This window comes from Bubalus kerabau, chromosome 5 (genome assembly GCF_029407905.1).
Source record: "Bubalus kerabau isolate K-KA32 ecotype Philippines breed swamp buffalo chromosome 5, PCC_UOA_SB_1v2, whole genome shotgun sequence".
Lineage (NCBI taxonomy): Eukaryota > Metazoa > Chordata > Mammalia > Artiodactyla > Bovidae > Bubalus > Bubalus kerabau.
In genome coordinates, this window is record NC_073628.1 from 97,852,235 (window position 1) to 97,866,313 (window position 14,079).

Consider the following 14,079-nt stretch of genomic DNA (forward strand, 5'->3'; position numbering starts at 1 on the left):
CCACCTGGGAAGCCCATTTTATATACAATTACATATACATGTCCTCCTCTTCCACTTTCATCACACTTTGCACATTCTGTTTCAACGAAGTTTAGAAAGTTTTCCAGATCACTTTACAAAAGATACCTTGTTCTTTTTCATCGCTGCATAGTATTCCATTTCATGCCTACATTTTCCTATTTATTTATTTTGCTGTGCCAGGTCTTAGTTGTGACATGCAGGATCTTTAGTCGAGGCATGTGAACTCTTGGTTACAACATTTGGGGCCTAGTTTCCTGACCAGGGATTGAACCCAAGCCCCCTGCGTTGGGAAAGCAGACTCTTAGCCACTGGACCATCTGGGAAGTCCCACCATAACTCATTTAATGAGTCTCCCCAGTGGGGGACATGCATGTTATTAGTCTCGCTATTTAGTCTGTGCTGCAAAAAAACTTAGACCAGTGTCATTTTGCACACGTGCTTGTCCATAGAATAAATTCATAGAAGTTTAGTTGAGAAACATTGGCAGGTCCCAAGAGGGGACACAGAAAGAAACTGAAGAACAAGAGGTACCTGCCATGGAAAGGTTGGGGCCAGGCAAAGGAAAGGCAGGAATTTTTTTCTTCTTTGGTTTTTTCTTCTTTAAGAAACAGAAAGGGGTCATGAGATCCCTTCCCATCCCAACAGACTAGCAAATTATGATACCCTTAGGATAAAGGGCATAACAGTCCTCACCAGAACAGGGACGCTGGAATACAAGTGAACCCAGCCCTGACAGCTAGACTCTGCGCAGGGAAGCTTAGGACAGGAGCTTGCAGAGGCTGGCCACATGGCAGGTAGGAGAAAAATGGCAGGTAAAGGAACCATGGGGAGTGAGAATGGAAGGGAGAGAAGGGAAGAGCACAGGATCCTAAAGATTAGCACTGACACTTATCCTTGCAAAGTTATTAACTGCTCTTGCCTCGTTCTCCTCATCTATGAAATGGTGGTAATACTAGTACTTCCCTCATAAAGTTTGTGCCTCTTGAATGTTGGACCTTATGAATGTGTATTAATATTACTTGTTCAAAAATGGATGCAATATCAAAGTTAAGGGTAACTTATAAAGTGGCTCCTCAAAGAAGCCTTTCACAAACTCCTGCAGCCCTCCTTGTCACTTTCTGTCCTAAGCGTTTTACGTCTGTTTTCTCGGTGGTGCATAGTGAGTGCAGCAGGTGGGATCTTAGTGCCCCCACCAGGGATCGAATCTGAGCCCCCTGCAGTAGGAGTGCAGAGTCTTAACCTCTACACCACCAGGGACATCCTGTTTTGTTTTTAATAAGGTACTAAAGGCAACATTTTCCTAATTCTTTCACCAGAGGGAAACTGAAAAAGTTACATGCCTCTCTCCTGACTCCCGGGCTTCCCGAGGTGGCACTAGTGGTAAAGAACTTGCCTGCCAGTGCAGGAGACTTAAGAGATGCAAGTTCAGTCCCTCAGTCGGGAAGATGCCCTGCAAGAGGATTCTTGCCTGGAGAATCCCATGGGCAGAGGAGCCTGGAGGACTACAGTCCATGAGGTCGCAAAGAGCCAGACACAACTGAAGAGACTTAGCGCAGCACAGCACATCACTCCTAACTCTCAGGCAGCCATATTGGGTAACTTTGGGAACTAGATGAAATGAGTCTTTGAAATTGATGCATTTGAGAGACATAACACCATATTCGGAAAGTACTTTCAGATGTCTTAAAGCCAGTATTTGTTTGTCAGATGCTCATTGATGTCCCGTGTTCGGAGCTGGCTCAGGAACTCGGCCAAAGTCATGTGGCAGTCCAGGGGCTCCAGAACACCCTCCAGCAGGTGCTTGACCAAAGAGAGGAAGCCCGTCAGTCCAGGCAGCTCCTGGAACTTTACCTTCGGGCTCTGGAGAAGGAAGGTGGCATCTTGTCGAAGCAGCAAGGTAGGCATTGTGCTGAGATCTCAGTAGGAGCCTTTCCTTGAGAGAGAGCCAGATGCTTCCCGTGTGCTCAAGAAGAGTGATGCCACAGCTGTGGGTATTCTAAGATGGCAGGCTGCTATCTGCCCGCCTGATTGCTCTGGCTGGTTGTTGGTGTGGCTGTGTCTTCGTGTGGCATGCTGATGTGTCCTCTATCTCACATCTGCTTTGCAGAGTCCAGAGCTGACCTTGGGGACGAGAGGGATGCTGTTGACACAGGCATTAGAGAGAGCTCCTCGGAAGTTACACCTGCGAGCCAGATCCTCTTGGCCCTGAAGGAGAAACCTGCCCCAGAGCTGAGTTTGTCTAGTCAGGATCTGGAGGTGGGCGAGCACCAGGGACCCTGACCTTTGTAGGGAGACACTTGTATCAGTGTTTTTTCACCTCTGCAGACCCTGAATCATAGCTTCCAATTTGCCTAATATTACATGCAAAGCTTCCCTTGTAGCTCAGTTGGTAAAGAATCCGCCTACAATGCAGGAGACCTGGGTTTGATTCCTGGGTTGGGAAGATCCCCTGGAGAAGGAAATGGCAACCCACTCCAGTATTCTTGCCTGGAGAACCACATGAACTATAGCCTGTCAGGATTCCCTGTCCATGGGGTCCCAAGAGTTGGACACGACTTAGCAACTAAACCACCACATGCAAAGCGATTACAAACGTCTCACATAATCTGAATCTTAAACAAAATGGGTGCACTCTTTCAGAGAATCTTATTCTCTAGTCCAGAGTAGGTAATGAAATGTCTGACTCCGACAGGGAGGAGTTACAGGACTCAGGCTTCTGAGATGCATCTGCCAGTGGTTGAAAAAGATCCACAGGCCCAGAGGTACATGAAATATTCCTGGGAAGGACCTGTGCAACGGGCTCATCTTGTACTGACTTTCAGACCAGGGAACTAGAAGGGAACCCATCAGAGTGGGTGCTCCTCCTTGTCCCTGTCCCCAGCACTACCTCAGTGTAGCTAGAAGGGAAAGAGGCTGTATTGAATTGAACTTGGCTAAATTTCCTGTGAGCGGAGGACTTTATGCTCCAAGTAAACTGCTCTCTAGAGGTCCTTTCCTGTTGTTGTTGTACGGTGAGCAGACGCCTGTGACGGCTCAATAGGAAGGAAACCTGGCATCTCAGCATAAAGCTAGAGACTGATACTGCCAACTCTCACCTCCCCTAAAGAAAATCGCGAGAGCAGCAGAGGGGCTGGTTCTCAATGGTTCTTCTTCTCACCGCAGTTGGTTGCCAAGGAGGACCCTAAAGCACTGGCTGTTGCTTTGAACTGGGACATAAAGAAGACGGAAGCCGTTCAACAGGCCTGTAATCAGGAACTTAGCCTACGCCTCCAGCAGGTGCAGAGCTTGCGTTCTCTGAGGAGCATTTCAGCAAGGACGAGTTCACTGCCTGGAGACGTGGAGAACCCCAAACGAACCAGACGAGACCCCATGTAGCTGGTGGCCAGCAACATGCCAAAGAAAACCTTGGGTTGCGTGTCAGTGTCAGTAAATGCCTTTAGCCTAGTCATTATAGCTACTTACATACTCCTCTGCCCCCTGCCTTTCAGAATGTTCTGGAACAGACTAGAAGACGGGCTTTGGGTCTTCTTCAGAAAAGCCATTCCAGCTTTCTTTACATATTGAACCATAAGGCTGCACCAGCTCCTCTAATTGCAAGTTCATATGTTCTCTGTGTATAGTAGTTGTGAAGGGCATGGAATAGAAGCTGTCGTGTTTCAGACCAACTATCCTTTTTTTTTTTGTCTTTTCCTTCTACATCAGACAAATGATATATCTCTTTTCATGATATAATCTATGCAACCATCATAGTAATGAACCTACTATTCTTTTCCTTTTTTTTTTGATGTGGACCATTTTGAAAGTCTTTATTGAATTTGTTCCAACACTGCTTGTGTTTTATCTTTTGGTGTTTTGGCCCCAAAGCATGTTGGATCTTAGCTCCCTGACCAGTGATCAAACCTGAACCCCCGGCGTTGGAAGGCAGATTCTTAACCACTGGACCATCACGGAAGCCCAGATGCACAATTCTCATTCTAAAGATGGAACTGCAGAATTTTAAACACAAATAATGGTAGAGAAGGTGATGCATCAATGTTGATTATGGTCACAAACTTATTTCTCAAGTTAATGAATTTTTTTGTTTGTTTAAAGGCACATATTAAATTTGCAGACCATAGGGACATACAGAGAGTCTAATTTACCATTTCTAATATCTAATTCAGTATTGTGAAATTATATCCATTACCACTGTGAAACTTTCCAGTTTTCTAATATGTTTTATCAGCAGGGGATATAAAAAGGTCGTTAAATCGATCTCTGTGAGATACGACTCCAGGTCTCTCTGGGTGCAGAACAGAGACTTCTGGTTTATATTCCTCTTGTTTCTGTGCTAACTTGTTCTTCAAGTTTTGTAATCTACAATGCAATTTCTCTTGCAGGGAAAAAGATAATTAGTTATTGACTTATTTGACTTACTTTTTAAGCATACTTAGAGGAAAATGGAATACTGTTAAGAATACATTGGCTAATTATTAAATAAAGAAATGTAACAATAAGTCCTAAGGTGAGGCAGAGATGCAAAAAACAAACAGAACAAAAAGAGCTATTTGCTTCTCCTATGACCTTCCTCAAGGAGGGATCAGGTCTACTCAGCATACTCCTACTAATGCCTTATGCCATTGGTTCTCACTTGCCCCAATATTTTCTTTTTTAATAGCATATTTTATAATGCTTTCTTAATTATCCTTAAATGAAAGCCAGAGCTGATAACCTACCTACATGTATACCTTCATCAACACAATACCTCCAAATGGAAACAAAGGAAAATAATTTTCAATAAGATGGTCTGTATCCATCTCAGTATGCCCTTTTCTGTAGATGACCATCAAAAGGCATAAGGAAGCTCTCAGGTGCTTATCCTTACAATTGAATTACCTTGAGTTTGTTAGAAGCAGCCATGCATGGTACATAGTGATTGGTGACTCAAATTCCACAAGCAGCATCGCCCTTCATAATGGGAGTTCCCAAAACAGTGACGTTCTGGGCAGTATACCACATCTGTCCTTGATTTACAAGGTGGCTGCATTCTTGAAAAAGCTAGGGAATGTTAAAACTGGAAAAAATACTCTGTATATAAAACAGAATTAGGTTTGGGGCTGATTTGGAATGGGTTTTCATTCCTGTGAACAGCCAGCATGACATGAAAGTCATGTGGTGGCGGTGGGAGGGTAGACACGTGGGATGTGGGATGATAATTCACTATGTTGAACTGTCCTGTGCTTTGCAGGAAGAGTAGCAGCCTACCTCCCACCCCACCATTCAGTGTCAGTAGCAGCCTCCAGGTACTGAGACAGTTGACAAGAGCCCCCAGGTTCTCAAAATGCTCCTGGAGGGGCAGTAATGCCCGTTGATTTTTATGACAGTTTGCAGTCAGCTCTGTGCCAGCACCTACTACACTGGAGCCTCAAAACTGAGTGAGCTTAAGAGGGTGTGGCGTGCCAGCTCTCATTTTGTACATGAGCAAAGTCGTGCTCAAGAAGGATCAGTGACTTGCCTCATATCATAAGGCTAATTGGAGGGCCAGGGTTCAAAGTCAGGTCTTTTGGCTTTATTTTGGTTTGAGGTTTTGGTCTTTTGGCTATACCACCCAGCTTGTGGGATCTTAGTTCCCCAGCCAGGGATTGAACTTGGGCCCTTGGCAGTGAAAGCACAGAGTCCTAACTACTGAACCACCAGGAATTCCTAGGTCTTCTGGTTGCAATCCTGGTGTTCTTTCCACTTACTTGTATTTTCTCTTAAGTCTACATACTCTTTTACTCTACATCCAGATCACTGGTTTTGTTAATTTGTAGTTCAGTCACTCAGTCATGTCTGACTCTGTGACCCCATGGACTGCAGCACACCAGGCTTCCCCATCCTTCCCTATTATTTTGTTTTGTTAATACCAGAATAATAAGTTGAATTCAGCTCCAAATGAAAAAGACCTAATATGTTTGCAACATGATTGCTAAAAGATTTCTAAATGTAGTCCTTGTGTTGGTAGTGTAAAAGAAATAAATTAGCCTTGTGAACATTATAGTTAGCACAGTAGCAAAGGAAGCCTGGGTTCCAGAAATAATAGAACAGCATCTCTATTTAACTATTGTGTCAGCAGTTATCTCTGTTCACCAATTATATCAGCATCTCCATCTTTGCCCTACTGAATGAAAAATGTTTTCTCCAATTATTTTCACCAGATACACAGTAGAGCTTTAGTTGATGGGCTGGGCGTTGGTATTGGTCTTCTGTATTAGAAACAAACCTACTGAGCATCTCAGCTGCATAGGAGAATAGCAAAAGTACTTTGGTCTTTGGAACGAGACAGACCCACATGGAGTCTAACCTTATGGGACAGTAGTTTCCAAAAATGAAAGGTTAGCCTAAGGCCCAAGGTGGAAGGGGTTAAATTAAATGAAGGAAGTTGGAGAATATCACCGACTCAAAGGACATGAGTTTGAGCAAGCTCTGGGAGATGGTGAAGGACAGGGAAGCCTGGCGTGCTGCAGTCCATGGGGTCGCAAAGAGACACGACTGAGCGACTGAGCAACAAGTAGGAGGAAGAGCTCAGTACCAGCACAGTGATATAGAGGGAGTGGTTCCCTTTCATCTCCCCAGGGCCAGAGAGAGGCGGGTGCGAACAGAGACCTTTGCAAACCCTAGACCAAATGTAGAGTCAAAAGTTATTTTGCCCCAAGTACCCCTTACCTCCCCTGCACCACTGTGCCTGCAGGCCTTCTAGAATAGAACAGAGCAGCAGAGCAATAGTCTAAAAATAGGAGAGACAGAGGGAGCAGGGCACAGCCGATGTTAGGAAGAAAGACTGTCAAAGAAAGCAGCTGGGACTAATGAACTCTACATTAGCCATATTCCATTCTTTCGACTCAAGTCAAATGTCGGTCCCCATTAGGCAATTGGCTTTGACAGGAGCCGTGCTAATTACCACTTACCAACCTTTAATTTCTGGGTAAAAGCAAAAGGAAAAAAAACTAATGGATTTTTCATTTTCCAGAAAGAAAGGAATAAAATAATAGTAGTCTGTTAAAAAATACATTAATTACAAGAATTATTAATGTGCCTTTACTCACCAGATTTTTTAATTTCCTAATTAACTTTTATTATCTTTTCTTTTTTTTTTTTTTGCCTTCAGCATTTCTTTTCCTATTTTGTTGTATTTTGCCTTAAGTTATTTTGGCTGCGTCTTATATTACTTGACGTTTTTAAGGACCTTGGAAATTATCTACTCCAAATACTCACTGCCTGAATCTGCTACACAGCTGACAGGTGAGGTCCTCTGCCCTGTCAGGAAGCCCCCAGTAAACGGAACAGATCCCTTCCTCCCCAGGAAATGCACTGAATTTTCAGATTGCACATCCTTAACGTTGGCTCTTTGGTCAAACTAAGTCAGACAGCACTTCCACAATTATCAATACAAGGAAGTAACCAACAGGTTACTGCAGAGCTATGAGATTTTCTTCAGTATTCTCTAACACCATGTTACAGGAACTATCAGCATGAAAATTCTAGCTTTTCTCCAGCTTACAGTTATTTTTTAAAGTAGTTTATTCATTTATTTATCTGGCTGTGCCAGGTCTTAGTTGTGGCACACAGGATCTTTTAGCCGTGGCATGCGAACTCTTAGCTGCAGCATGAGGGATCTAGTTCCCTGACCAGGGATCAAACCCAGGCCCCCTGCACTGAGAGCGTGGAGTCTTAGCCAGTTGACCACCAGGGAAGCCCCAACTTACAATTATTTTAATAAGAACAGAACATGTATCTTTTATCACTTAACTATTTAATTATAGACAAAAAGGATAAATTAGTGTTAATTTTTATTAAAGTTATGAGAAGCTGGAAAAGGGGTTGCCATGTGTCTTTGCCTCATTCATCCTAGTCTAGAAATAGAAACTTCCTTCTTTTTAACAGCTGAATGACATATCCTATTCTGATTTCTTCAAGATCAAATCCCTGTCTCTATTGAAGAAGCTGCTGTTATTAGGATGTGGGTAATCCCTTCAGCAGGCACTGTCAGGTCAAGGAGTATGTATCCCCCATGAGCTCACAGGCCTGAGTTTCCACTGAAATGGTTTGCTGTCAGCCCTGACATTCGAATACTATGAAAGGACTTCTGTTGAATGCTTATGTCACATCAGTTCCTCCTTAGCAGTTAAGGATCTACTCTGGTGACAAATACTGGAAACAAATGTCCTAGATCTGCACATTTGACTACACTGAACTACACAAATGCAAATGAATGAAAGCCGCACAGTCGTGTCCGACTCGGCGATGCCATGGACTATACGGTCCATGGAATTCTCCAGGCCAGAATACTGAAGTAGGTAACCTTTCCCTTCTGCAGGGGATCCCCCCAACCCAGGGATCGAACCCAGGGCTCCCGTATTGCAGGCAGATTCTTTACCAGCTGAGCCACAAGGGAAGCCCAAAAATACTGGAGTGGGTAGGCTATCCCTTCTCCAGCGGATCTTTCCAAGCCAGGAATTAAACCAGGTAGGACTAGAGTCAACCAAAAACCTGATGGTAGGAAATTACCCTAGTTTACTAATGATGAGCATGTTAATCTAGTCTAACATGCAGTTGATGCCAGTTTACATTTTTCTAAGGCCCCTGAACTAAGGTGGGCTTAAACTTGATGGGTTTCCTGGAGGTGCCATTAATGTAGCCTCAATTCCTTCAGATATTACTTAGTTAAAAGTTAAAATCTCTGGACCTTGCCAGTGCTCCAGTGGTTAAGAATCCTCCTGCCAGTACAGGGGACACAGGTTCGACCCCTGGTCTGGGAAGACCCCCCACATGCCATGGGGCAACTAAGCCCATGCACCACAACTCCTGTGCCCGCCCACCCTAGAGCCCGGGCACCAGTGCTGTCTTGCTGACACCACTGCAGTGAGAAGCCTGACACCACAATGAAGAGTAGCTCTCACTCGCCACAACTAACGTAAGCTCACACACAGCAACAAGGACCCAGTGCAGCCAAAGGTAACGTTTATTTTTTTAAAAAGTTAAAATCCCCAATCCTAAGGAATGTATACGTATGGCTGTAAGCAAAACTGAAAGACAGTGAGCATGCTTTTCTTCTAGAAGAACCTTAAATCCTGAAGGTCAGCTGACCTTTCAGGCAGGCAGCTTCCACCAGTGCGCTGACCCACTTACAGGTCCCTGAAAGCCGCTGTGTTTGAACATGAGGATGCTATTAAGACTCTTCCATCACATTATACTTCACTCCGCTAGTAATTACAAATATGAGCTCAGCTCTGTGGAAGATGGAAAGGAACGGTCAGCAGTCATACTTTGTGAGTCTGTTCCCCTGGTGTCCAGAGAAGAAAACATCCTTGCAATGCCTTCCAGCCAGCCTTTGCCAGTTTTCCTGATACTAATCCTGACCATCAGAAACTTTCCTTAACTCCTGGTAGGAATCTCTAAGCTTTAAAGTTTAACATCTAAAAAAACCACGTGCTGGAAGTTTTCTTTAGCATCTAGGATTCAAGAGCCATAAACAAGGTGTGTAATCAAGGAAGGATTCCGGGGCTAATGGGGAGGATTAAAATTTGATTAGGGTTTGAACCTGAGCATGTGTTTACTCCTACCTCCATCTGAGCAGACCCAGATCCTGGCCCATGTGAGGCTCGACTGTTGCTCTGTGTTATATCACAGAAAGAGAAACGAGAAAGGAATCTCCCCCTCCTTTCACCATCATCCACTTACTTCTGTGGGAAATTATTGAGGAATGGGAAAATAAAACATTTATATACATAATAGATTTCAATACATATGCCTCTGTCTCAGACCAAGTCCAGATCCTGCAACTCTGTAGGTCCCAGAGTTTGTTTGTTTTTCTGTTTTCTTTGACCTTGAGGCCTGGCTTGTAGGATCTTGCTTCCCCGATCAAGGATTGAACCCAGACCCTCGGCAGTAAAAGGGCAGAGTCCTAACCATTGGACCACCAGGGAATTTCCTGGTGGTCATTGTATTAGAAGTTAAGGCAATCAAGCTACAGGCTGGGAAGTAGCACCGCTCACTCTATTTGGTTTGAAATAAACCTGAAGCTCTCATCCATAAGAATTGTAACAGCAATATTAACTTACTGATTATAATTAGTATGGGTATTTTACAACAGCAGGTTCAAATGGAACTTTATAAGCATATCATCATGATGTCTGTTTAATTATAGCATATTTGTTTTTAAATTAATTTTAGCCAAAATAGGAATAATCATTTTGCTCTTTGAGAACAGTGTTTAAAAATTGCTTTTAATATGGGGGAAATATTTTTTACATTAGACAGTTTATATCAAAGTAAACTGAAATGTTATTCTGAACACTTAAATATGTAGCTTTTACCTATTATAAATCAAAGCAAGGAAGACGAGGACAGAACAACTTCTAAGCACAATGAATGTGGAAGGAAAGCCCCATAGCTGCATTGACAATAATGGCAAAAACCACAAAAATCTTTATCAAAAACTCTCTTCTTTGATCAGACCTGAGGTTGCCAAGGGGATGGGGGAGGGAGGGAGATGGACTGGGAGTTCGGGGTTGGTAGATGCAAACCATTACATTTAGAATGAATAAACAAGGTTCTCCTCCATAGTACAGGGAACTATATCCAGTTTCCTGGGATAAGTCATAATGGAAAATAATATTTTTAAAATGTATATACATATATATATATGTATGTATATATACCAGAGTCACTTTGCTATACAGCAGAGATTGGCACAACATTGTAAGTCAACTCTACTTCAGTAAAAAAATAAAAATAAAATACTCTCTTTGGGTTCCAAATTACTAAAGACATCTAGTAGTCAGCGTTTTTAAAGTTTACATAAAAACTACTTTTCAAATTACATGAGAAAGAGAAGACAACCGCACAAAGAAGAAATATCACAGCTGCTTATTAATACATTTTATTCAGATCCACTGTTACACTTCTTTGCACGAGTAGTTATGGATGGAGTTTTACTTGCAGGAGGAGAAGGTCTTCCAAAAGAAATTCTTGCAGGGCGTTTTATCTTGGTGCGTGGACTGATGGAGGGGTGCGCCTTCCTGCCGTTTGGACACCTCCCTGGCTTCCCCTCCTACGAAGGGCACTGCCCTGGCCTGGGAGGCCCACTCGTACCACCACGCAAGGAAAGTCAACAGGCTGTTTGTCTTTATTTCTGCCACTTCCTGCATGTGCTTTTGAGGAAAAGAAGCAGAGGACAAAGGAAAGATAAATCAATCATCTGATTCAGCCAGCATTAAGATATATAATTCTTTCCTTTAAAAAAAAAAATGATGCTCCAGAACAAGCCATATTTCCATTTAAAGGATGAGAAAGTTAAGGGACACGACTGAAATGACTTAGCATGCATGCAAAGTTAAGAGAACACCTCAAGAGAATTGCTCTAATTAGAGAAAAGAAAAACTTGAATATATTCAAGGAAAAAAATCTATTTGTTTTGCCCCTAATCTTTTTAATTATAAGAGGTTGGGAGATGTCTCCTTTTCCCTGACAAGTGACTGGCAGATAAGAAGCCCCCCAAGTTAGATGAGGCTCCTTTTGCTTGATATCCCATCTCTCCATCTCTGGTCTTACTCCTGGCTGTCCACAAATTGCTTTTTAAGACAGATCAGATTGAGACATTATATTCTGGCCTTTCAGACTCCTTAGAAAGCTTTAAGGAGTAATCTGATGATGAATGGCTTTTCTGGAACTCAGCTGCTAATTTCAGAGAAAAATCCATTTTTAATGGTCAACTTTATGTACTCTTTCTTGGAAGTTTTTCAAAATGAAAAAGAGAAGTAAATCACCTCATAAAGTTACAACTTCTCACAATGGAAAATGTAATGATGTCAATTAATCTAACCCAGTGAGAACCTGCACTGTATGTATAAATTAAGATTCTACAAGTGTGACTAATACCGCAGTGGCAGCAGCAGTAGACCAATTGCACTGCAATAGACCAGTGTGATGGCTTTGTATTTCAAAGACTGGCAGATGGAGATCGCTAGCTTGAAGAAGCTCCCCTTAGTGTCAGCGTTTTCTAACAAGTTTCCTAATGACTGAAGATGATGGTGAGTTAATGGTCCATGTGGACATCACAGCACAGGGCAGCTGAGGGGCACACAGCAAAGTCCAGCCCTGCACACACACTCAGCCACAGAGAAGAAGGGGATCCACGGGGTGGCCAGATGTGCCAAGGGAAGGGACAGCTCATAAGAGGGTGAGCACGCAGCCAAGTCAGACTACTCACCCCGCTCTCGTGGCCGGCGAGGCCACCCTCTGGGGAGAGGGCAGTGGTGGCCCCAGAGGGCAGCAGCAGCAGCGGCAGCAGCAAGCAGAGGGGCAGCATCTTGCAGGCTGGCTGGTACTTCTCTCCAGCTCTGGAGCTGCTCATCCTGCTTGGCAGCCCCTGAAACCAGTGCTTTGTGGACTTGAGTCTCTTCTCTGCAGACTGAGGGGGATATTTTCAGCTCAACCTGCAGCTGTGTTTTTTTGTTTTTTTGTTTTTTTTTATATATGCCTATCTAAAGCCTGTACCCCGTCTCCCCTCACATTCAAGTGGTGACGCACGAGCCTGAGCAATCAGTGCCCACAAAAGTGCTTCAGGACTGGATTTAACCCCTTCATTAAAACCTCGGTGCTCTTCCTGTGTCAAGAGTGGATTTGCTCCTACTTGGGGATGCGTGTGCACTTGCCTAGAAGTTCCACCTCCTCGCAATTATGCCAAAGCAATCAGGAAGTCGTGAGAACAAAACCAAGTGATTTAACATAATACAAAATTAGCCTTGAATAAGGAGCTTATGGTGATGAACACAGTCAATCCTAAAGGAAATCAACCTGAATATTCATTGGAAGACTGAAGCTGAAGCTCCAAAACTGGCCACCTGATGAGAACAGCCAACTCACTGGAAAAAACCCTGATGCTGGGAAAGTTTGAGGGCAGGAGAAGGGGGCGACAGGGGATGAGACAGTTGGATGGCATCACTGACTCAATGGACATGGGTTTGAGTAAACTCCAGGAGATAGTGGAAGACGGGGAAGCCTGGTGTGCTGCAGTCCATGGGGTCGCACAGAGTCAGACGTGACTGAGCAACTGAACAACAAGGAACACCACCTGCTTCCCAAGTGGTGCTAGTGGTGAAGAATCAGCCCGCTAAAGCAAGAAACTCAGGTTTGATCCCTGGGTCAGCAAGATCCCCTGGAGAAGGGAATGGCAACCCACTCCAGTCTTCTTACCTGGAGAATTCCATTGACAAAGGAGCCTGGCGGGCTATAGTCCAAGAGGTCACAAGAGACAAACGCGACTGAGCGACTAACACTTTCAACAGCAAAGGAACTTAAAATCTGCAATTTTGCCCACATGAAAGAATGACTGAATGAGCTCAACAAAGAGATGGTGAGGACTCCGGGAGCCGCTCAGAGCATCCACTGGTCTCACCAGACCACCTCGGGCCACCAAGTGCTCGTTCCCCAGCACCACCTCCCCGCCAGCAGGCCACAGTCCTCTGGCCCAGGCTTTCCCAAACTGTGATGTGGACCCAAATCACCTTTTGTTGTCGTTCAATTGCTAAGTCGTGTCCAAGTCTTTGCCACCCCATGGACTGAGCACTTCAGGCTTCCCTGTCCTTCACTATCTCCTGGAGTTTGCTCAAATTCATGTCCAGTGAGTCGGTGATGCCATCCAACCATCTCATCCTCTGTTGCCCTCTTCTCCTCCCGCCCTCAATCCTTCCCAGCATTGGGGTCTTTTCCAATGAGTCGGCTCTTTGCGTCAATCACCTTATTAAGGTGGAAATGCAGATAGATTCTTCTTTTCTTGGCCACACCTCGAGGCATGTGGAACTTCCCCGACCCATGCCCGCTTCCCCCCATCCCCCGCCATGCCCCATCCTGCCTGCAGTGGAAGCATGGAATCTCAGCCGTTAGACCCCCAGGGGAGCCCAGTGAATGCCCTGCACTTGACCAGCTCCCAGGGTCTCCTCTCCTGACAACAGCTCCACTGCTGAGAATCCACATCAAGCTGTCTCTGCCACCCCTGGTTCCTCCTTCCGGGTCCCAGGTTCAGAATCACACAGACAA

General features: G+C 44.3%; 2 protein-coding genes and 1 non-coding gene across 4 annotated transcripts in view; 1 reads left to right on the forward strand and 2 right to left on the reverse strand.

Moving 5' to 3' along the window:
- DFFA (DNA fragmentation factor subunit alpha) overlaps positions 1-14,079 on the forward strand; it is a 29,163-nt gene that overhangs the window by 6,160 nt on the left and 8,924 nt on the right. The window contains exons 4-6 of one of the 2 annotated variants that reach the window (XM_055582359.1): positions 1,729-1,918; positions 2,129-2,277; positions 3,184-4,515. In XM_055582359.1, the coding sequence (XP_055438334.1) occupies positions 1,729-1,918; positions 2,129-2,277; positions 3,184-3,396 (552 nt within the window). In that variant the 3' untranslated portion in view covers positions 3,397-4,515. Of the gene's footprint in view, positions 1-1,728; positions 1,919-2,128; positions 2,278-3,183; positions 4,516-14,079 lie in introns of those variants that run through there. The other variant, XM_055582360.1, reaches the window with a different exon arrangement.
- On the reverse strand, positions 3,713-3,774 carry LOC129654403 (small nucleolar RNA SNORD77). Its single transcript, XR_008715481.1, has one exon. It is a non-coding gene; the product is annotated as a small nucleolar RNA SNORD77 (small nucleolar RNA).
- On the reverse strand, positions 10,913-12,425 carry CORT (cortistatin). Its single transcript, XM_055582363.1, has 2 exons — positions 12,251-12,425; positions 10,913-11,192 (listed from the first exon to the last, which is right to left on the reverse strand). The coding sequence occupies exons 1-2, from the start codon at positions 12,392-12,394 to the stop codon at positions 10,974-10,976; spliced, it is 363 nt and encodes a 120-aa protein (XP_055438338.1). The 5' UTR covers positions 12,395-12,425; the 3' UTR covers positions 10,913-10,973.

Excerpts from the sequence above, each read along its gene's own strand:
- CORT (XM_055582363.1), bottom strand. The coding sequence starts at position 12,394 with ATGAGCAGCTCCAGAGCTGGAGAGAAGTACCAGCCAGCCTGCAAGATG. Across the intron at positions 11,193-12,250 it reads TCGCCGGCCACGAGAGCGGG|CACATGCAGGAAGTGGCAGA; the intron begins GTGAGTAGTCTG and ends TTTCCTCAAAAG.